At 36.7% G+C, this 24,818-nt stretch overlaps 1 protein-coding gene and 1 non-coding gene across 2 annotated transcripts in view; both read left to right on the forward strand.

Annotated features, from left to right (window-relative positions):
- The first annotated feature begins 3,351 nt into the window (after positions 1-3,351).
- The window catches only part of LOC131613809 (protein FAR-RED IMPAIRED RESPONSE 1-like), a 23,958-nt gene continuing 2,491 nt past the window's right edge, over positions 3,352-24,818 (forward strand). The window contains exons 1-2 of the mRNA XM_058885449.1: positions 3,352-3,474; positions 23,861-24,805. Of these exons, the coding sequence (XP_058741432.1) occupies positions 3,352-3,474; positions 23,861-24,805 (1,068 nt within the window). The remainder of the gene's footprint in view (positions 3,475-23,860; positions 24,806-24,818) is intronic.
- Positions 20,677-20,783, forward strand: LOC131615282 (small nucleolar RNA R71). The gene has a single exon (XR_009287706.1). It is a non-coding gene; the product is annotated as a small nucleolar RNA R71 (small nucleolar RNA).

A 24,818-nucleotide genomic window follows, 5' to 3' on the forward strand; every position in this document is an offset into this window, starting at 1 on the left:
TCCTGGAGTCGCTAACATAGATGTTATTAGTGGAATTACCTACAAAGTCTCTAATGTTTATTATGATTTTAAATAACTTAAAACTACTCCAAGGAATGAAACTTGTATTATTGAAGCAAATCTTAGTAGATATAATGTTATGACTCCTAAGATACTAACTGCTTCAGAAATTATAGAAAAATTTCCTCAGGAATGGATATTACAAGATGTGGTTAAATCTAAAAAGATTGAGGCTAGAAATATTAGAGATGTTATTCAAGATATTGATGGATCAGTTAGAATTAGGATGAATAGAAGTCAATCTTATCGCTATCATCAGTCTAGCAGCATTGGTTCAACATCTAGTGTTAAACATTCTGTTGATTCAACAATTAGGGTAAATCTTGCAAGAGTAAACTTTGCTCCTACAATCCCTCAACCAATATACTCGGAGAGAACCTCTGGGTCACCTTCTCCAACCGAATCACAAATACTAGGTATAATCACAAAAGATAAACCTTTTGTCATAGACAAAGCTTGGATTAAAGCTGATTTCGAGGCAATATATAATTTAGAGATTTTATAGGTTTTTAGAAACACATGAAATTAATATTTATTTCTGTACTTGGTTCGAATTAATGTGTTTAGAAGAAGAGATAGAAAACCCTTTTGCTGTTAAGATGTACTTAGATGCTAATGTTAGAATAAGTACCAAATGGAAGACTTCTAGAAAAGTCAATTCATCCACCTTTAGAAGCTATTAAAATTACTACTTCTAAAGAAAACATAGAAATAGAGGCTTCACCATTTAAATCTATAGCTAGCCTAGTAGATCAGATAAAAGACATTAATAACCTTCATAGTCAGCTAAATTACTCAAACCAAATACTTCACACTATGTCTCAACAAGAAAGGATAGAAAACTCTATTCCTCAAATTAAGGATCTTAAAGACTATAAATTAGATCCTACCCGGCCTATTTATAAATACCATACTCCTTCTAATCAAGAGTTGAAAGGAATGAGTTTAGGTCGTGATGCTAATCATAAAATAGAAGAACTAGTTACTAAATTAAAACTTTTAAACATTGGAACTTCTACCAAACAGACAAATACTTTATCTCGAGATGAAGAATATGACAATATGGTAAGCAAAATAGGTGGTAGAGCCCCAAGACCTAAAATCCGAAACTATTACCCTAGGCCTTCATTTGCTGACGTGCAATTTGAAGAATCCATTGTCGAATGGAACATTGATGGTGCTTCTGAACAACAAGTTTTAGATACAATACAAAACATGACTATGGCTGCCACTGTAACGCCCTAGACTGCTTTTGGGATGATCGACTGAACCCACAAACCAACACGGGTCTTTTCAGCATGCTTTGACCTCACTCGCACACTTTGCGGGAAACTTCCCAGAAGGTCACCCGTCCTAGAATTGCTCCAAGTCAAGCACGCTTAACTATGGAGTTCTTATGCATGGGCTACCGAAAATAAGATGCATATTGTTGGTATAGGTAGTATTCATCAATCCTTATAACCTTTCCTTCAACCATGCAGTCCCATACCTGCACAGCCTCAAGATCCCTGTAACACCCTGGATTTCCGCTTACCCCGCGGGGCTTCCGGCCTACCAAGCATGTCACCAGCTTAATCAATACTCCCCCTAGGTCTGCTTACCGGCTGCCCAGGAAATATTGTTTTTGCCTCCCGCAGGAATCGAACCATGTACCTAGGGGTTAAGTACGTATTGCAATTCCTGCTACCAATTGAGCTAGTTGTAACGCCCCAGACTGCTTTCAGCATGCTTTGACCTCACTCACACTCTTTCTGGGAAACTTCCCAGAAGGTCACCCATCCCACAATTGCTCCAAGTTAAGCACGCTTAACTGTGGAGTTCTTACGGAATGGGCTACCGAAAAGAAGATGCATCTTGTTGGTATAGGTAGTACCCATCAATCCTTATAAGTTTTCCTTCAACCATGCAGTTCCATACCTGCATAGCCTCAGGATTCCTCTCATTCCGATGTGGCGGCCACCCTTGCCATCTTAGGCCTCGGGTGTTACATGCGGTGCAACCACCCCTCGCCTTCTTCGGCCTCAAGTGTTACATGTCCACCAGCTTCTGCATGGTTCATCCTCGAACCACATTGTACTGGGAGAGGTCTGGCTCTGATACCATTTGTAACGCCCCAGACTGCTTTCAGGATAATCGACTGACCCCACAAACCAACACGGGTCTTTTCAGCATGCTTTGACCTCACTCGCACGCTTTCCGGGAAACTTCCCAGAAGGTCACTCATCCTAAAATTGCTCCAAGTTAAGCACGTTTAACTGTGGAGTTCTTACGGAATGGGCTACCAAAAAGAAGATGCATCTTGTTGGTATAGGTAGTACCCATCAATCCTTATAAGTTTTCCTTCAACCATGCAGTCCCATACCTGCATAGCCTCAGGATTCCTCTCATTCCGATGTGGCGACCACCCTTGCCATCTTAGGCCTCAGGTGTTACATGCGGTGCAACCACCCCTCGCCTTCTTTGGCGTCGGGTGTTATAATCCCTCTCATTCCAATGTGGCGGCCACCATAGCCCCCTTTGGCCTCAGGTGCTACATGCGGTGCAACCACTCCTCGCCTTCTTCGGCCTCGGGTGTTACATTCCCACCAGCTTCCGCATGGTTCGTCCTCAAACCACCTCGTACTGAGAGAGGTCTGGCTCTGATACCATTTGTAACGCCCTAGTTTGCTTTTGGGATGATCGGCTGACCCCTCAAACCAACACAGATTTTTTCAGCATGCTTTGACCTCACTCGCACACTTTGCGGGAAACTTCTCAGAAGGTCACCCGTCCCATAATTGCTCCGAGTCAAGCATGCTTAACTATCGAGTTCTTATGCAACGGGCTACCGAAAAGAAGATGCATCTTGTTGGTATAGGTAGTACCCATCAATTCTTATAAGTTTTCCTTTAACCATGCAGTCCCATACCTGCACGACCTCAGGATCCCTCTTATTCCAATGTGGCGACCACCATAGCCCCTTTTGGCCTCAGGTGTTACATGCGGTGCAACCACTCATCGCCTTCTTCGGCCTCGGGTGTTACAGCCACTGCCTTTAAACTCAAAGGGATTTCTGAGAAAAATACTAAAGAGATATTAGTTATGGGCTTTAAGGGACAATTAAAAGGATGGTGGGATAATATCCTTAGTATAGAAGATAAACACGAAATAGATTCAACTGTAAAAATAGAATCCATCAAAGAAATTTGTGTTACAAGACTCCTATATGCTATTATCAAGTTCGTTGTAGGAGAGCCTTTAAAGCTCCAACAAAGAGCAGCAGACTAATTACTAAACCTTTATTGTCCAACCATGTCTGATTATAGGTGGTATAGAGATATGTTTTTGTCTAAACTATGCCTTAGGTCAGATGGTGCAGCAGATTACTGGAAAGAAATATTTATTAGTGGTTTATCTAGGTTATTTGCAGAAAAGGTAAGAATTAATATTAAAAAAAAAATTAATGGCACCCTTCCATATCAGTCATTAACCTTAGGATAATTATCTAGTTATGTTATTGAAACGGATATACAAATTTGTACAAACTATAAATTACAAAATAAGATTAAAAATGAAAAGGCTAGTAATAAGCGCGAAATGGGATCATTTTGTGAATAATATGGAGCTACTCCTTTAAGAGCTCCCAGTAACCCAAAGAATAAAAAAGCTTTTAGTAAAGGAAGAAAAAAAATTCATTATCGTAAGAAGAAACCTTATAAATATGATTCAGAATTCTATAAAAAACCTTACAAGAAAAATCATGGTAAAAACCCTTATAAAAAACACATTAATAAACCTAAAGACAAAGATATTAAATATTATAAGTGTGGTCGGTTTGGTCATTATGCTAATAAATGCAAAGTTCAAGAAAAAATTAATCAACTAAGTAACTTAGACATTTCCGAAGAATTAAAAGAAAGTTTAATAACTACTTTAAGTAATATCTTATTATACTCAGAGGAAGAAAGCTCTTTATCCTCTGAAGAATAATCTTACAAGGAAATACATCAAATTGATAATTCAGAAAATTCAAACTCTGATCCTGATGAATGTTTAGGTTTAGATTTCTGCAATTGTGATAATTGTAACAAAAGAATTAATGTTTTAACAAATAATCAAGCTAACACCTTAATAGAAATATTGGACAAAATGGAAGACTCGGAAAGCAAGAATGCTTTCATGAGACAAGCTAAAAATATTATTTACGAAAATGATATTTCTAAAAAAAATATTAAAAAAAGTAGAATTTAAAAATGCTATGGATCTATTTAAAAAACCAGTTGAAAAGACTGTTTATATTAAAGATTTACAAGAAGAAATTAGTAAATTGAAAAATGAAATTAGAACTCTAAAAACCCGGGATGATGAGATAGAAATTAAAGTTTTAGAGTTACAAGGAAACATGATTATTCAAAAATCAACTTAATCAAAATTTATTAGCCTCATCTAGCTCAACCAGAAATAATGAAGAAACTATTGTTTTAAATAATGAAGAAGGCTATATTAACATAATAGAAAAATTAATATCACATAAATGGTATAATAAAATAAATCTCATTGTTAAAGATAAAACTTATGAATTAATTACGTTGATAGATTGTGGGGCAGATTTAAACTATATTCAAGAAGGGTTGATCCCAACTCAATATTATGAAAAAACTAAAGAATCCATACGAGGATCCAAGGGTAATAAATTACAAGTTTCTTATAAATTATCTAGTGCTAAAATATGTAAAGATCAAATTTGTTATCGAACCTCTTATCTATTAGTTAGAAATATCTACGAGTCCATTATTTTAGGAACCCCTTTTCTAGCTTTACTCTACCCTTTCACAGTTAATAATACAACTATAACCACTAATGCCTTAGGGCGCAAAGTTAAATTTGAATTCTTAGAACAACCTAAGATTAGAGATCTCAACTCTGTCCAGAGTAAGGTTATATCATTTATTAATCAAATTAACAATAAAAGAAAACAAATTAATTTTATTAATAAGGAAATACACTATAAAAGATAGAAGACAACTTCAATCTCCTAGTATTCAAGAGAAAATTAAAGATATACATAATAAATTTATAAAGGACCTTTGTTCAGAACAACCTTATGCTTTCGGGAAAAGAAAAGTGCATACTATTTCCTTGCCATATGAACCTGAATTTAAAGAAGTAAATATCTCTACTAAATCTAGGCCAATACAAATGAATAAACAACATTTAGATTACTGTAAAAAATAAATAAAAGATTTCTTGGACAAGGGCTAGATTAGGCCTAGTAAGTCTCCATGGAGCTGCTCAGCTTTTTATGTTATTAATGTTTCTGAATTAGAAAGAGGAAGTCCTAGGTTAGTAATAAATTACAAACCTTTAAACAAAGCATTACAATGGATTAGTTATCCCATACCTAATAAAAAGGATTTGATAAACCGATTACATAATAAAAGTATTGTTTCAAAGTTTGATCTTAAATCTGGATATTATCAAATACAATTAAAAGAAGAAGATAAATATAAAACTGCTTTTGTGGTGCCCTTTGGTCACTATGAATGGAATGTCATGCCTTTAGGATTAAAAAATGCTCATTCTGAGTTTCAAAATATTATGAACACTATATTTAATGATTATTCTCACTTCACCAAAGTCTATTTAGATGACATATTAGTATTTTCAGATTCTATAAACCAACATATACAACATATGAACCAATTTTATGAGATAATTAAAGCTAATGATTTAGTATTATCAAAAAAGAAACTCAAAATATTTCAATCTAAGGTAAGATTTTTTAGTTTTGATATTTCACAGGGCATGTATACCCCCATTAGTAGATCTTTGGAATTTATTAGTAAATTTCCAGACGAATTATAAGATAAAACCCAATTGTAAAGATTCTTAGGTTGTATAAATTATGTGTCAGACTTTATACCCAACTTAAGAACCATTTGTATACCATTATTCAAGAGACTTAGGAAGAATCCTCCTTCTTGGGATGATTCAATGACCAAAAGTGTCTTATAATTAAAGCAAATAGTTAAAAAATTACCATGTTTAGGAATACCTGATCCTAGAGCTAACCTTATTGTTGAAACGGATGCCTCAGACATAGGTTTTGGGGAATCTTAAAACAAATACTTCCGGGCATGGAAAAGGAACAAGTTGTCAGATATTATTCTGGAACTTGGAACCCAACTCAATTAAAATATAGTACTATTAAAAAAGAAATTTTATCCATTGTTTTGTGCATTACAAAATTTCAGGATGACTTGTTTTCAAAAACATTTTTATTAAAAACAGATTGCAAAGCTGCACAAAGTGTTTTACAAAAAGATTTTAAAAATTTAGTTTCAAAACATATTTTTGCTAGATGGCAAGCATTAGTGTCTTGTTTTGATTTTGAAATTGAGCATATTCAATGTATTAAAAACTCATTACCATATTTTCTAACTAGAGAATTTTTACAGGGAAAACATGAGTAAAAAATCAGTTGACCCCAGAGATGATTACGGTCGTCCTATTAAAGATAAAAGAGATAAGGAAATAATTTTAGGTTCTCCTTGTCTTATTTCCAAAGTTACCTCTCTTATTCCTGCTACTCCTCTAACAACTATTAAGCCTACTTTATTAACCCCATTAGCTTTTACCTCTCAAATTACCAGCCCATTAACCCTTCAAAAAGCTTCCCCGTCTAAATTAGCCTATTATACTCCTCCTCCTTCGTTACCAAAATCAACTTTCATTACTAAATATTTGTCCATACCAATATTACCTTTAGAAACAAATTATTGTACTCCAAATTCGTCATTATTACATAATATTTCACGAGTTTTCCCTCCGGGGTTTTTCTTCATACCTAAAGATCAATCTAAGACCAGAAAATTATACGAATTTATCTTGGTTGATTCTGAGTCTATTACTCTTACCCATCAGACAGATCATATTGATAAATATAAAATTAAGTTCTCTAAATTCAAAATTAATAAGGTTGTATCTCCTTCTGGTTGATTCATAGTACTATTCTTACTTTGATTACATGGATGCTTGGTTTAATTTTTTGTCTGTTGAACCTTTTAACCGCACTTGGTTTATATGGTTTAACAAAGATATTTCACTAAGCTTCCCTAATTGGTTTATTTAGTGGTTAAAAATTGTTGGGCCAATTTTAGAAATATTTCCCAATTATGCCTCTAAGGCTTTCAACAATTTTACAGAAAAAACTACTTGTCCTCATTATAAGTCTTTACTATGTTTCTGTGCTGTTTTTGGAATTACGTGGATTTCATCATGGACCTTTTCAACTGAACCATTATGGGAAGGGTCCTCTTCCACTCAATTAGTAAAGAAATTTTCTATTAAATGGTGGTCAAAGTTTAACCCAGAATTGCTTTCTCCATCAAGATTAGATACTTGGTTCACGTCTCATCCTGGTCATTATAAAAAAAATGCCATCTCTCCAGAAGATACATCTTTCTTGTTAGGTCGATCAAAATTACTTGCCTCTTTATCTGCTGCTTCGAGCCATAAAGAATTTGTAAGCAAGATTAAGAAGGCCATGACTGTATTATCTGAAAGTGATAGTGCTTCTAGCTAGCACTTCTGAAAATATTATTGAAGATGACTGTTATGGAAATTTGGACCTTTAATAATTCGGATTCCATAAAGCATTCAATTATTTCAAAGATAAGTTCAAGATCAGATTATGGAGATTACTCTTGTCAGCATTACTTGAATATAAGATCAATTATATTAAAGATAAAAGCAAAAGGACAACTTCGCCCCCCCCCTTTGTTGGCCTCCATTATCTCCCATTCAGACTCACTTTTGAATTATTGTCTCTACTTTATTAAAAAAAATTGTATTATTTGAATTATTCAGGCCATGTGGACCATTATCTGTTATAAAATATTTTCTTAAATTTATAATAGTTTCAAGTCTGTGTGGATCCTTAAAAAAATAATCACGTATTTCTTCCATCTCATATTATAAGTAAAAATTTCCCTTAAAAAAGATAAAGTTTACTTATAATATTTATAATATGAAAGAAGAACAATATAGTTAATGAATCTATAGTGAAAAATCTCATATACAAATTGTGAAATTAAGAAAGAAAAAAACTATTAATAAAGTCTCGTTGATTTGTATCTCTTTTTCATCATGATATTTTTAATGTCTAAGTATTTTTAAATCATAACACATATATGTCTGATGAGGGCTGGAAATGAGTCGAGTCGAGTCGAACTCGCCTCAGCTCAACTCGACTCGTTAAGAATTCGTCGAGTTCGAGTTCATCACGAACTTTTTTTCAGCTCAAACTCGACTTGTTAGAAGTTCACGAACATCTCGGTTCAACTCATTAAGTTTATCTTGTTATTATTTTACGGACTTAAAAGTAATTTTTAAAATCTATTATATATATATATATGATATTTTAAATTAATATTTTTTAAATAAAAAGTATAGAAATATAATAAAAGTTATAAGATTAGAATTTATACGATGTTAATTTTATTTGTATAAATTATTTGTAGAAATATTTTGCTCACTAGAGAATTTAAATTATCAATTAAAACAGTTAGATTAAAAGAAAATATGATGCTAAGATTTAGAGCAAATCTTTATACTTACTCTTATAGACAATATAATCTATCTCACATATAATCAAATTGACACATGAACCTAACGAGTCGAACTATGTATAGTTTAAGTTTAGCTCATTTAGTTAACGAACTTAGTTTTTAACTCATATTCAACTCATTTGGTTCATGAACTTAGTTCAACGATTTAATTTTTGAATCGAATTTCGAACTATTTTCGAGTTAGTTTGGTTCATTGCCAGCCCTACGTGTGATGATTAGTTAGAATTCCATTATTCTATATAGATCATTAAAACTCTATATAATATGACATATTTTGAATTTATAGTTTATAACTTTTAAGTTATAAATTCATATAAAAATATAAAATATGTTTGATAACTCTTTTTCTATCTCAAATTTATTATTTATTTTATTAATTTATAGTATATTTTTAGTGGCTATTGATCGCGACTTTACGTGTCTATAAATCTGATGACTGCAAGTGCACAGTCGTGTCGTGTAGTTTTAAAAGATATCGAATCCACAGGGACTATGAATCGATCTACCGTTATCTAAGGTTACTATGTAAAGCTAGGGCTACTAATATTTTGATTGTTCCTAAGGGAGAGTGATTGTGAGAAATAAAGAATATGATAAAAGACAGATATCAGTATGTATTTCGTTTAACTTAAAGTGATCCGAAGGTCCATTGGCTTTTGCATAATTTAATTAAAAATCTTTACTAATTCAATTGGTTAAAAATCCTCGTCTCAAACTTTCGCTCTGTTGATTTAGATTACTATCCTAATCCTAATGTACGCTCTCGCCATCCCATTAGATTTTAGAAAAGCTTTTTGGAAACAACGTAATTAATAAAATGCCTGTTTTATGAAGTTGTTATCTATTTAAATCTCCTAATCTCAAACTTTCGCTCTGTTGACTCGGACCAAGTTAATATCCCTAACGTACGCTTTCGCCATCCCGCTCGGGTGTAAAAACAATTTTTGAAAATAAATAAGTTCTAATTAGTTTTAATACGCTTTCGCCATCCTTAAAACTAATGTCCTATGTCTACTATCCAGTTAAAGATCTCAAACTTTCGCTCTATTGATTTTAACCTTTGACCGTCTTAAGACCTCAAACTTTCGCTCTATTGTTCTTAAGACTTACTAATTAAATTAGACATACAAACCAAAAACAGGTGATAATTAACAAAACATAATTAAGCCAATTTATTTCGGATCCCTACGGTTAACTTACTTTACATACCGATACCTTAGTAATTTAGCCAGACATATTAATACAGTTAAGCATGCATAAATTAATTTAGCTTATAATAAAAGGCATGTTAATTGGCATATAATATGTCATGCAAGTAAATATATAAATAAAGGCAGTAAATATTAAACCTGAATTAAATAAATTGAAACTGAATCTTCGAGTACTGAACTTCCACCACAGGTTGGCTGGATCGTTCTTCGGAATTTAAACGGACGGAAAATAAAACAAGGAAAATAAAAGGCGATAAATCTAACGTAAGGCTAGATTTATAAAAGGTTCACAACAATTTCCGGTGTAGAAATCGTTGTGAGAAAATAACTGTTTGAATTAAAGGAAGGCAGAAAATTTAATGCACGGAACAATTTCGGCAGCACTTCGTTAGCAGGAAATCGGACCCTTTGAACTGAAGTATCTGCCTCTATTTATAGGTGAGGCTTTGTAGTTGGATTGCGTGAAAAGAGGAGCTCCAGCAGACTTGGACTTGGAGACGTGCGTCTCCGATTCTTGGGGAAGCTTCGTTGAAGACTTGAGACGTGCGTCTCAAGTGGAGAGAATGTAGGGGACTGGAGACGTGCGTCTCCCTTTTGCTGACGTGGCCAATGAGACGTGGAGACGTGCGTCTCCTCTTTGCAGCATTTAGTTGGGCCACTCACAAATGGTTCCTTCGTGGGTTGGATTGCTTCTTTGGGCCTTTTGGTCTCTTTTAGCACATTTGGGCCTTATTTGCACTCCCTTTTTACTTCAGCACCCATTTTTCATCTTTTAGGCATAAATAGTGGTCGTTTTAGCTCCATTTCCTCTCCTTTTCACAAATAGTCATAATAAGAGTGTAAAACCTGAAACAAAGCAAAAACTCGCGTAATATCGTAATAAATCAATATAATAAACGGAAAATGCTATAAATATCTATGGATTTCAAGCTAAATATACGATATAAAATCGTGTTATCAAATTCCCCCAGACTTGAACCTTTGCTTGTCCTCAAGCAAAATAACAAGATAAAGATAGGAGGACAGCGAAATGAAATATGCTTCCACCACGTCGTTCGGTCATACTCAACTACATAGTGTTCTTGTTTTAAGATAATGTTGCAGATCCTAGCAATAAACTTATAGTAGCGACACTAGACAACTCCCAGTATGCATACCAATCCGAATCATGCCATTATAGCTCGACCTTGACTCGTCATCATGTTTTACCCTCTTCATTCGCGCGCAATCACATTACGCCCATTATCTTGACACGCACATAGCAGAGTAGTCGGTTAGTGACTATGATCCTTCTTATGGAGTTCTGGCACAATTATGTGGTATACTCCTTAGCGCTCAATTGTAGATCGCGGGGAATCGGACAATAGTCCCTCCTACCAAGTTCAGTACCAGATGACTTCTGAACCAATCAACAATGAGTTTTTAAATTCTTTGTATTTGAGATTTGCGACCGTTAGGTTAAATGATCTTGTGAGGATCACCTTACTTAGTAGGCACATTTCTTATTACGGTTAAGCACATAATTATTATTATGAGGATCATACACTTATATTCATCGACTCTCTGCGTAGTTGGTATCTAAGACAGTGCCGACTGCTAGAATAAACTACTAAGGGTTACTTCAAAAATTAAAGTCGACGGTTTCGGTATAAAGGGTAGTCAAATCGGTTACGCATACTTGGGGGTTTTATAGTGTTGGAACAATAAGGATATTGACTTGAATCGAAGTCAATTTCTATGCGTTTGGTGTTTGAGTAGCTTCGTATTTCTCGAACGTGTGGGGTTTTGCATTTTATCGTTTAGGAGCAAAATTTTTGTTATGGCTCAAGAAAATGGAAGAAATTGAAACAACTACGGAATTATAAAGATAATACTTGAAATTCCATAAATATTCTTTATTGAATTAGAAAAAACATTACAAGGAAGGGAAATAAACTAAAAGGAATGGAAATAAACTAAAAGGAAATAAAACTAAAGCAAGTAATACGACTCCCCCAGACTTAAATGATGCAGTGTCCTCAATGCAAGAAAACTACTCCTCAGTGTTGCGGTTGCGAGAACTGCTCGCGCCTCTTGTACGAACACGGCGACGTCTATTAGTAGGAGAGCCATCTACACGAATGTAGAGATCATTCAATTGTGTAGCAATTTCAGTGTATTGGCCTTCGTTCCTAATAGCATAGTCACGGTGCTCTTGTTGCATCTCTCGAATAAGCCTCAGTGTTTCATTTTGGTTTGTCTGCATAGCTTGAAAAAGTTGGTCTTGTCGTTGAATGGCAGCATACATGGCATCAAGAGTGATAGGCGGAGGGTTGTTTTGAGGAGGTTGGTTGACATCAGCTTGCCCTTGGTTGAGTTCTTCTTCATTTGCATCCATAGGTTCATTAGGATGTTCAGGTTGGTTGTCTTGAGGATTGTCTTCAATAAGTCTCCAACGTTGAACATAACGGATGTTGATTCTTTCTGGACATGGAAGGACGACATAAGGAATCAGAACTTTGTTGACGACCAAGGTGTATCGGCCATCATGGCGGGGTGAAACCAAGTGGGAGTCACGGCAATAAGTGAGGTCGAGTGATTGAGCAGGCATCATGAGATGAGAGAGGGAGATGAGTTCATCACCAAGACCTAAGGCACAGGCCAAGGAAGTAATAATACCGCCAAACAGGAAGGGATTTGTAGCGGGGGCGTTGACACAGCTTTGGATGTGTTGGAGCATAAAAGGTGCGGCATTGAAACGGAGATTGTTTAGCGCACAATAAAGGAAAAATAATTCATGCTGATTTACCTTATGGTTGTTGGATCTCGCAAAAATAGTATGCCCCAAAACACGTTGAAAATAACGTATAGCGGGGTTTTGAATGTGAGAAGCATGTAGAGCCCTCCAACCAGTAGGAACTTCGCCAGTGAGATTAAACCAGAGGTCGAAAGCATTATGTTCCCATGAACGACCATTGAGTTCTTGAAAAATTGTGCGAAGAGCATTTGGTGCATTATTAAAATGCAAGTACGTAGCCACTACTTCTTGATCCAGAGTATATTCACGGTTGAACATCCGAAATTGGATGCTACCGGTTGAGAGTGGTTGATCAGAAGGAGTGTCGTAGTTGAAAGAGCTCAAGAACTCCAAGACGAGCGGCTCGTAAGTTGGTACGGGTTTGGTACAAAGATGGTGTAGGCTAGATTTAGTGAGTAAACGGGTGACACCATCAATGAGACCAAGAGTTTCTAGACATTCGGTGTTCACAAATTTTGTGGGACCAACCGAACGTTCATAGAACGCGAGGTATTTGGTTCTTTGAGCATCGTTGTCGTCTTCTCGGAAAATAATGTTGTTAAGGTTAGGTGGTGGTCTCTCTGGACGCACACTACGGATGATTGAACGTGGAGGCATGGTGAGTTTGAAAAGAAAAATAGAATGGAGAGTAGAATGGTAGAAAATGGTATGAAGGTTGTGAAGAATAAGAGTGGTGGTGGTGTGGTTTTATAGTGTGGTTTGAAAATGGTGTGGTTAATGTGGAATTAAAATGGAATTATGGTGGTGTTTGAAGTTTGAATGGAATAGAAGAATGGGAAATGATGTAGAGTTAAAGAGGTGAATGATGGAGGATGAATTAGGTTTATGGTGTTTAAATGGAAGAAATAATGGGAAGAATGAAGAAGATTGAATGATGAATTTTGAAATTCAAATTCAAAATTCAAAATGGGGAGTAAAGAGAGTCTTCTGCGTGGTCAAAAGTGCAGACTGTTGGCCTTGGGAAGGCGCGCGTCTCAGGCAGCCAGTCTGCTGGGGGACAGGCATGGAGACGGGCGTCTCCTGTCCTATGCGTGCAGACTGCTGGTCCCACATGAATGGAGACGTGCGTCTCCTAGCTCAGGTAAGTGGGTTTCACGCGTGCAGGTGTGGACCAGTTCTGACAGTAGCATTAATACAGAATACTATCTCAGTACAGTGTCATTGTATCATACTATAAACAGCAAAAATATGGTAAACAGGAATACATAGAAGTTAATAGTAATGCAGTATAACACAGTAGCAGTAATGAATAAAATTTTGCATTTAATATTAAACTGGTACTGAGTGTTGACAGGAATAGAATGTAAAAGTGCATAAAGTGAAATCTAAACTTAGAAATTGAAATTACTAAAACTAGAAATAAAATCTAAAAATCTAAACGGTAACATCTAGCCACGTCTGTTGTTGTGCACATTAGAGTAAATGTGTTTGAAGACTTCGTCGAATTGAGCATTGACGGTGTCGATGAAATCGAAGACGTGCATTTGCAAAGTGTGTAGCTCGTTGCGCACATGTTGTACATCTTGTTGCAGTGCAGTGATGGCTTGCTCGTGTGTGTTCTGATTAGGCATTCTTTGGTTCACTGATGCGGTGGATGCAGCGGGTTGTTGTGGCTCGAGCTCGACATCAGTCATATCAACAGTGTAATCGTCAACAGAATCTTCAGAAGGAGTCTCAAGCTCATACTCGGGTATAGGTTCATCTTCAGAAAGAGGTTCATAATCAGGAATGGGTTCATCTTCAGGATTAGGGTCATAGTATCCAGGAGGAGTGTCAGGCTCAGATTCTGATACGTGCATTTCCTCATCGAAATGTTCATAAGCTTGAGGGGTTTCAGGTGAGGGTTCTCTCTCAGGAATCTGACCATAGTAAAGCCAGTTAGCAGGGTTGTACACACTCGTCCTTGGACTCGGTAAGGTGAACTGATCCAATACTTTGTTATCGATGAGCAAATCAAACTGATCAGGTCCAAGGTTACCGATGATACCTCGATTAAAGCATAAATGAATGTCCATAGAATTGTGGGAACCAAGAGGTGTCAATCTAAGCAAAGGTATTCTCATTCCTATAGCATTAGCAATCATAGTGACAAATCCGCCGATCCTAATAGGTGAAACTTCGTCTTGCGTGATGCGCTCGAAGTTTGTTAGCATGAATGCGATGGCATTGACCGGGCGATTCTGAGAGGAGCAGAACATGATGAATAACTCTTCTCTAGAAACTTCAGTGACGTTATCGGGTTTACCAAAGATGTAATGAGCAATGATCTTGTGGAAGTATCTGAAAGCAGGGTTATGGATGTTCTCAGATTGGAATTCGTTCTCTTCAGGGTTGTCGTTTCCAGTGATCTTGCCCCAATAGCTTTCCAACTCCCAGTACGCAAGGCTGTCTTCAGCTACTTTGGTGTATGCATCTGATCCATGAGGTAGTTCTAGCATTTCAGCAAAATCTCGCATGCAAAAGTTAAATTCCATACCAAAGAGTCTAAAGAGAATGACTCCTTTTCTCAGTCCTTGTCCACAGTTAGGAAGATAGGTCAAGGAACTCAAGAATTCCAGAGTGAGCTTCCGGTAGGTACTAAACTTGCGGAACAGGTGAGAACCAGTCCAACCAATTTGGTTTAGCAGGTGTAGAACGCTTTCTTCGATACCGAGTCTTACCATAGTCGGTTGGTGAGGGTAGCAAGTCAAATCCATTTGTCTTTCAGCCAACTTATCAAATCTTGCTTCTTGTCCTCTACCACGGAACACAACTTCCATATTATCGACTTCTTGCATCTTAGTTAGTAGTTAAGAAAACCTAGAAGTTGAAAATATTAAGATTACGTTAGAATAGGCTAGTGTTGATTTAAAAGGAAGAAAAATAAAAATAAAAATAATATAAAAATGTAACAAATTATAATAATAAATATAATTATAAAAAAAAAGGAATATTTTCTCGAATTAAGATAGCAGTTATAATTATAGTAGTTATTATAAAATGTAGGGAAAAAAATGTAGAAATGATTAAAATTAAAATAATTAAAAATAGAATAGATTATTTAAATGAAAATAAAAGGTTAAAAATAAAAATAAAATAAAAGAATAAATAAATGTGGGTTGTCTCCCACCAAGCGCTTTGTTTTATGTCGTAAGCTCGACGATTTTTAAAATAGAAAACTATTTTTTCGAATGAGCGGGCAGCTCGTCAAGTTTAAAAACTTCGATGTTTTCATCGTGTTCGAGATGATGGTAATACTTAAGACGTTGCCCATTTACGACAAAAGGTTTGACGATTTCTCCTTTGATTTCTATCGCTCCGCTCGGAAATATGTTAGTTATTTCGAAAGGGCCAGACCATCTAGATCGTAACTTCCCAGGAAATAATTTTAGTCTAGAATTAAACAAAAGTACTTTATCGCCTATGCTAAAAAATTTCCTAGATATACGCTTGTCGTGCCATTTTTTTCGTTCTCTCTTTATAGATTTTGGCATTTTCGTAAGCGTCTTGTCTAAGTTCTTCTAATTCGTTTATGTCTAGAAGTCGTTTCTCACCAGCGGAAGTGTAATTTAGGTTTAGGTTCTTAATGGCCCAATAAGCTTTATGTTCTAACTCTACCGGGAGGTGGCATGATTTTCCATAAACGAGTTTGAATGGGGTAGTTCCTATTGGAGTTTTGAAAGCTGTTCTATAAGCCCATAAAGCTTCATTTAGCTTGGTTGACCAATCTTTTCTAGATATAGCAACCGTTTTCTCCAATATTTGTTTTATTTCGCGGTTAGATACTTCTACTTGTCCGCTTGTTTGTGGATGGTATGGTGTAGCTATTCGATGATTTACTCCATATTTTCGAAGGAGTTTCTCGAGTATTCTTGAAATGAAATGGGAACCACCATCGCTAATTACTAGTCTAGGCACACCGAACCTAGGAAAGATGACGTTTTTGAAGAGTTTGATAACTACTCGTGTATCATTTGTAGGAGAAGCGATAGCTTCTATCCATTTTGAAACGTAATCGACGGCTACGAGTATATATTGATTTCCAAACGATGACGGAAACGGACCCATAAAGTCTATTCCCCAGACGTCAAATATTTCTACTTCCAGAATGCCCTTTTGAGGCATTTCATCGCGTCTCGAAATGTTTCCAGTTCGTTGGCATCTATCACAGTTTAGTACAGCAAAATAAACATCTTTCCACAGGTTGGGCCAGAAGAGTCCAGATTGAAGGATTTTGGCGCAGGTTCTAGATGTGCTATGGTGTCCTCCACACGGTGCAGAATGGCAGTGTGTTATTATACTTCCTATTTCTTCCTCGGGTACACAACGTCTAAAGATTCCATCGGGGCCTCTTTTGAACAGGAGTGGGTTGTCCCAATAGTAATGTTTTAGGTCATGGAAGAATTTCTTCTTCTGTTGGTAGCTTAGATCAGGAGGAAGCACACCAGCAGCTAGGTAGTTTACGAAATCTGCATACCAAGGTGTGTCAGAGCGGGCTAAAGCTATTTCTGCTAATTTGTTGGTTTCAGCGTTTGGATGGTATGGTTCGAATTCATTGGCTTCTAACTGAGCGATGAGTCTTTCATAAGGGAAATCATCGTCAATTGGTACTTGTTCGGGTTTCAGATTTTCCAATCGAGAGAGATGATCTTCTACGACATTCTCAGTGCCCTTTTTATCTTTAATTTCCAGGTCGAACTCTTGTAGTAACAGAATCCATCTCAAAAGTCTCGGTTTGGCGTCCTTTTTGGTTAGGAGGTACCTAATGGCGGCGTGGTCAGTGTATATGATTATTTTGGCTCCTACCAGGTAAGAACGGAACTTGTCTAATGCGAATACGACAGCTAATAATTCTTTTTCTGTCGTGGCATAATTCATTTGAGCTTCGTCTAGGGTTCTACTCGCATAATATATGACATGTAGTTTCTTATCTTTTCTTTGCCCTAGAACGGCTCCTACAGCGTAATCGCTCGCGTCACACATTATTTCGAAAGGCTCATTCCAGTCGGGAGGTTGCATAATTGGCGCAGAGATTAATGCTCGTTTAAGCGTATGAAATGCTTTAGTGCATTTATCGGTAAAAATGAATTCGGCGTCTTTCATTAGTAATTTAGTTAAGGGTTTTGTTATTTTAGAGAAATCCTTAATGAAACATCGGTAAAAACTAGCGTGTCCTAGAAAACTTCTTATTTCTCTAACAATTTTGGGAGGTTGAAGGTTTTCGATAATTTCGATTTTGGCTTTATCTACTTCAATCCCTCTATCAGATACGATGTGTCCAAGTACAATTCCTTGTCGAACCATGAAGTGGCACTTTTCCCAATTAAGGACTAGGTTTACGCTTACGCATCGTTTAAGTACCAATTCAAGGTTCTCTAAACATGTTTCAAAACTTCCTCCACAGACAGAGAAGTCGTCCATAAAGACCTCCATTATTCCATCTAGGAAGTCGGCAGATATTGCCATCATGCATCTTTGGAAGGTCGCGGGTGCATTGCAAAGCCCAAAAGGCATTCGTCTATAAGCGAATGTACCATAAGGACAGGTAAATATGGTCTTCTCTTGGTCGTCAGGGTGGATAGGAATTTGGAAAAATCCGGAGTATCCATCCAGATAACAGAAATGTGAGTGTTTAGCTAGGCGTTCAAGCATTTGATCTATTAAAGGTAAAGGGAAATGGTCTTTTCTGGTAGCTTTGTTTAGCTTCCTATAGTCAATGCACATTCTCCATCCAGTTTGGGTATGTTGCGCTACAGATTCGCCTTTTGCGTTAGTGATTACAGTAACTCCTCCTTTCTTTGGTACGACATGAACAGGACTAACCCATTTACTATCGGATATAGGATATATTATTCCGGCTTCTAGCAGTTTTTGGATTTCCTTTTTAACCACATCGCTCATAATAGGATTTATTCGCCTTTGATGTTCTCTAGAGGTTTTACAATCGTCTTCGAGCATAATGCGGTGCATACAGAGGGAAGGACTTATTCCTTTCAAATCTGATATGTTATATCCTAAAGCGGTTGGGTATTTCCTCAGGACAGTAAGTAATTTTATAGTCTCGGTTTGTCCTAAGTCAGCGTTAACTATAACTGGTCGGTTACATTCTTTGTCTAGGAATTCGTATCTAAGATCGGTAGGCAGTGTTTTCAGTTCTATAGCAGGTTTCTTCGGTCCAGGTATAGGATCAGGAGTTAAGGCTAAACATTCACTCAGATGGTCATCTTGATATTCCCCACGCCAGTTGTCATCTTCAAAGATAGGCGGTATAGGAATTTTTAGGATCTCGGTTTCCTTATCTGGTTCGGATTTTATTTCATTAACACACTCGTCGATTATGTCGGCAGAGCAGCATGTGTCAATTATAGAGGGTGCTTTTAGGAATTGGGAAAGAATAAATTCTATTTTCTCTTCTCCTACTTCGAAAGTAAGCTTTCCTCGCTTGACATCTATGATTGCACCAGCGGTTGCTAAGAATGGTCTTCCTAGTATGATCGGGATGTTAGAATCTTCTTGGATATCCATAATGATGAAGTCAGTTGGGATGTAGAATTGACCTACATGAACAGGGATATTTTCTAACATTCCTACAGGGTATTTGACTGAACGGTCAGCTAATTGAAGAGACATTCTCGTTGCTTTAAGCTCACCCAGATTTAGTTTCTTACAGGTCCAAAGAGGCATCAAACTAACACTGGCTCCTAAATCGCACAGGGCTTTCTCTATGATGGTTTTACCTATTACGCAGGGTATAGAGAAACTACCAGGATCTTTCAGTTTTGGAGGCATGTTATTTTGGATGAGAGCGCTACATTCAGCGGTAAGTGTTACAGTTTCGTTATCCTCGAGTCTCTTTTTGTTTGATAGGATTTCTTTTAGGAATTTAGCGTACAAAGGCATTTCAGTTATAGCTTCTGTGAACGGTATGGTTATGTTTAATTGTTTCAGAAGTTCTACAAATCTTTTAAATTGCGCTTCGGTTTTTGATTTAGCTAATCTCTGAGGGTAAGGAATTGGTGGCTTATAAGGTGGTGGTGGAACGTAAGGTTTCTCTTTTTCAGGTTCCACTTCGTTGTTGCTCTCATTGGTCTTAGCAGTTTGATCATCAGTTGATGTCTTTTGGGTTTCCTTTGGCTCTTGTTGTGACATGGGTGCGTTTTGAGTTCTAGGATCAATGGGTCCATCGTAATTCGTTCCACTTCGTAGTGTTATCGCGTTCGCATGTCCTTTAGGATTAGGTTGTGGTTGAGCAGGAAACGTGCCAGCAGGGGCAGCAGTAGGTGCTTGTTGTTGAGCTACTTGTGAGATTTGCGTTTCTAACATTTTGTTATGCGTAGCTAAGGCATCTACTTTGTTCGAAAGTTGTTTTAGTTGCTCGCTATTGTGGATGTTTTGATTTAGGAAGTCCTTATTGGTTTGTTGTTGGGAAGCTATAAAGTTCTCCATCATGATTTCTAGATTTGACTTCCGAGGGGTGTTTTGAGCAGCTACAGGCGCTTTTTGGTAGCCAGGTGGTACAGCAGGTGCTTGTCCAGGCGCGTACAACGCGTTGTTGTTTTTATAAGAAAAGTTCGGATGGTTTTTCCATCCAGGGTTGTACGTGTTAGAATAAGGGTTTCCTTGAGCATAGTTTACTTGATCAGATGGGATTCCAGTCAAGAGTTGACATTCGGCAACTGCGTGTCCAGTCAATCCACAAATCTCGCAGTTAGGTGTTACAGCTGCAGCAGTGGCTGAAGGAGTGATGGTTAAGTTCTCGATCTTTTGAGTTAAAGCGTCTACTTTAGCATTAACGCGGTCTATACCACTTATTTCGTACATTCCTCCTTTGGTTTGGGCTTTCTCTAGAGCGGCTCGTTCTCCACCCCATTGTTAATGGTTTTGTGCCATGTTCTCTATGAGGTTATATGCTTCATCATGAGGTTTGTCCATTAATGCTCCGCCAGCAGCGGCATCTATAGTCATTTTAGTGTTATATAGGAGACCACCATAGAAAGTATGGATGATCAGCCATGGTTCGAGTCCATGATGAGGGCATAGTCTAAGCATGTCCTTGTAACGTTCCCAGGCTTCGAAGAGTGATTCGTTATCTTTCTGGGTAAATCCGTTGATTTGACCTCTGAGCATAGCAGTTTTGCTAGGCGGAAAGTATCTCGCTAAGAATACTCTCTTCAATTCATCCCATGTAGTTATGGAATTAGAAGGCAGGGATTGAAGCCACGCTCTAGCTCTATCTCTCAAGGAGAAAGGAAAGAGATGTAATCGAATAGCTTCGGAACTAACGTTGTTAGCTTTGACAGTGTCGGCATATTGCACGAACACAGATAAATGAAGGTTGGGGTCATCTGCAGGGCTTCCAGAGAATTGATTCTGTTGAACAGCTTGGACCAACGAAGGTTTCAGCTCGAAATTGTTTGCCTCAATCGCAGGTGGTTCGATACTTGAGTGCGGTTCAGCGCGCGAAGGAGCGGCATAGTCTCTAAGAGGACGAAGAGCAGCCATCTCTAACTTTGGGGTGATTTGATTAATTTGATCAGTAAAAGTCAATTCCTGATTAATCGGAATTGGTGCTACTTCGGGAAGATTGCGAGCTCGACGTTTGACGTTAATGAAACGTTCGATCTCGTTAATTCGTTGTATTAAATCTCCTCCTTGTGAACGAGTATTTAGCATACAATCGTTCAGAGAGAAAGGAAAGAATTGTCCTAGTCTCTACGGTGTAACAGTGAGTTACGATATCGACTTAAATAGTCCCCGGCAGCGGCACCAAAAACTTGATCGCAACTTTACGTGTCTATAAATCTGATGACTGCAAGTGCACAGTCGTGTCGTGTAGTTTTAAAAGATATCGAATCCACAGGGACTATGAATCGATCTACCGTTATCTAAGGTTACTATGTAAAGCTAGGGCTACTAATATTTTGATTGTTCCTAAGGGAGAGTGATTGTGAGAAATAAAGAATATGATAAAAGACAGATATCAGTATGTATTTCGTTTAACTTAAGGTGATCCGAAGGTCCATTGGCTTTTGCATAATTTAATTAAAAATCTTTACTAATTCAATTGGTTAAAAATCCTCGTCTCAAACTTTCGCTCTGTTGATTTAGATTACTATCCTAATCCTAATGTACGCTCTCGCCATCCCATTAGATTTTAGAAAAGCTTTTTGGAAACAACGTAATTAATAAAATGCCTGTTTTATGAAGTTGTTATCTATTTAAATCTCCTAATCTCAAACTTTCGCTCTGTTGACTCGGACCAAGTTAATATCCCTAACGTACGCTTTCGCCATCCCGCTCGGGTGTAAAAACAATTTTTGAAAATAAATAAGTTCTAATTAGTTTTAATACGCTTTCGCCATCCTTAAAACTAATGTCCTATGTCTACTATCCAGTTAAAGATCTCAAACTTTCGCTCTATTGATTTTAACCTTTGACCGTCTTAAGACCTCAAACTTTCGCTCTATTGTTCTTAAGACTTACTAATTAAATTAGACATACAAACCAAAAACAGGTGATAATTAACAAAACATAATTAAGCCAATTTATTTCGGATCCCTACGGTTAACTTACTTTACATACCGATACCTTAGTAATTTAGCCAGACATATTAATACAGTTAAGCATGCATAAATTAATTTGGCTTATAATAAAAGGCATGTTAATTGGCATATAATATGTCATGCAAGTAAATATATAAATAAAGGCAGTAAATATTAAACCTGAATTAAATAAATTGAAACTGAATCTTCGAGTACTGAACTTCCACCACAGGTTGGCTGGATCGTTCTTCGGAATTTAAACGGACGGAAAATAAAACAAGGAAAATAAAAGGCGATAAATCTAACGTAAGGCTAGATTTATAAAAGCTTCACAACAATTTTCGGTGTAGAAATCGTTGTGAGAAAATAACTGTTTGAATTAAAGGAAGGCAGAAAATTTAATGCACAGAACAATTTCGGCAGCACTTCGTTAGCAGAAAATCGGACCCTTTGAACTGAAGTATCTGCCTCTATTTATAGGTGAGGCTTTGCAGTTGGATTGCGTGAAAAGAGGAGCTCCAGCAGACTTGGACTTGGAGACGTGCGTCTCCGATTCTTGGGGAAGCTTCGTTGAAGACTTGAGACGTGCGTCTCAAGTGGAGAGAATGTAGGGGACTGGAGACGTGCGTCTCCCTTTTGCTGACGTGGCCAATGAGACGTGGAGACGTGCGTCTCCTCTTTGCAGCATTTAGTTGGGCCACTCACAAATGGTTCCTTCGTGGGCTGGATTGCTTCTTTGGGCCTTTTGGTCTCTTTTAGCACATTTGGGCCTTATTTGCACTCCCTTTTTACTTCAGCACCCATTTTTCATCTTTTAGGCATAAATAGTGGTCGTTTTAGCTCCATTTCCTCTCCTTTTCACAAATAGTCATAATAAGAGTGTAAAACCTGAAACAAAGCAAAAACTCGCGTAATATCGTAATAAATCAATATAATAAACGGAAAATGCTATAAATATCTATGGATTTCAAGCTAAATATACGATATAAAATCGTGTTATCAGCTATATTTTACCGCTTATAGATCATAATTTTTAATAGAGAAATGCTAGGGTCAGTTGCTTTAACACTCTCTATTTACACTCTCTTATTAACTGGGCCACGTCATACTATTAATTAAACTGGGAACTTGGTTACCGCCTCTCCAAATTAAATACTTTATGAATTAATAATTTTTTATTATTGGTATCTCAAGCGGCATTTTTTTCTCGCGCCAAATAATTACGTCTTACTCTTAGTGTATTTGTTACAGCTATCAAAAATGTATCTTCCGATCTATCAATCTCATCAATAGAAAGCAATTTTGTCCATTTGTGAATGAAGGCTACACACCATTACTTCTACTGTTCAAGTCATATATCACATTTGGGTGTCTTTAAAGAGTAAACGTGTTCTTCATTTTGCAAGGTATGATTTATATACTGTGTAGTACTTTTTTTCTCAATAGAATAAACATGTTCTTTTACTTTCTTAAATTGATATCATGTACTTTTTTTCCTATAAAAACATTCAAACTGTTATTGCTTATATTATTCTAAAATATTTTTTTATTGATTTTTATGTTTGCTCAGTGTGTATCGAACAATTGTCACTTTTTTAATATTTATATATATGTATATATGTATATTAGGAATTAATGGAATTCATTGGTGAAATTGAATAGCCTGTTATTAGTGAGAATGCCAACAATGATTCATATGCTAGTGATTTAGAGGCTAATAATTTTCAAGAACCTTGCTTGGAAATGGAATTTGAGTCACAAGAAAATGCTTATTCTTTTTATGTTCAGTATGCTAAATGTGTTGGATTTGGTGTTTCCATCAAAAGTAGTCGCCGTTCAAAGATTTCTAGACAATTTATTGATGTCAAATATGCTTGCACAAGATATGGAAATAAACGAGAGTCGACTTCCCAAAATCCACGGCTTTGTTTGAAGGTGGATTGTAAGGCTGGCTTGCATATTAAAAGAAGATGTGATGGAAAGTGGGTTATCCATGGCTTCATTAAAGATCATAATCATGAACTTTTCCCAACATATGCACATTATTTTCCTTGTCATAGAAGCATCAATAAAGCTCAAAAGCAATGTATTGATACTTTGCAACATGTTGGAGTGAGAACAAATAAAATTTATGCCACAATGGCCAAACAACACGGAGGATATGAAAAAGTTGGTTGTTTGGAGAAAGATGTTAGAAATCATTTGGATAAGGAACGTCGTCTGAATTTAGAATCAGGAGATGCAAATGCAATGTTGGAGTGTTTTATGCTTATGCAAGAAGAAAATCCAAGATTTTTTTATGCATTTGATTTGGATGATGATGGTCGTGTAAAAAATGTATTTTGGGTGGATGCAAATGGTAGAGATGACTATCAAGAATTTGGAGATGTGATTTTATTTGATACCACATATATCACAAACAAATACAAAATGCCATTTGCTCCATTCATTGGTGTGAATAATCACTTTCAATCAAGACTCCTTGGTTGTGCATTACTAGCAAATGAGTCATCTGAGAGTTTCATATGGTTGATGAAAATATGGCTTAGGGCAATGGGCGGCAAACCTCCAAATGCAATAATAACCGATCAAGATAAAGCAATGAAAGTGGCCATTGAAG

This window comes from Vicia villosa, linkage group LG6 (assembly GCF_029867415.1).
Source record: "Vicia villosa cultivar HV-30 ecotype Madison, WI linkage group LG6, Vvil1.0, whole genome shotgun sequence".
In the NCBI taxonomy this organism is placed as follows: domain Eukaryota; kingdom Viridiplantae; phylum Streptophyta; class Magnoliopsida; order Fabales; family Fabaceae; genus Vicia; species Vicia villosa.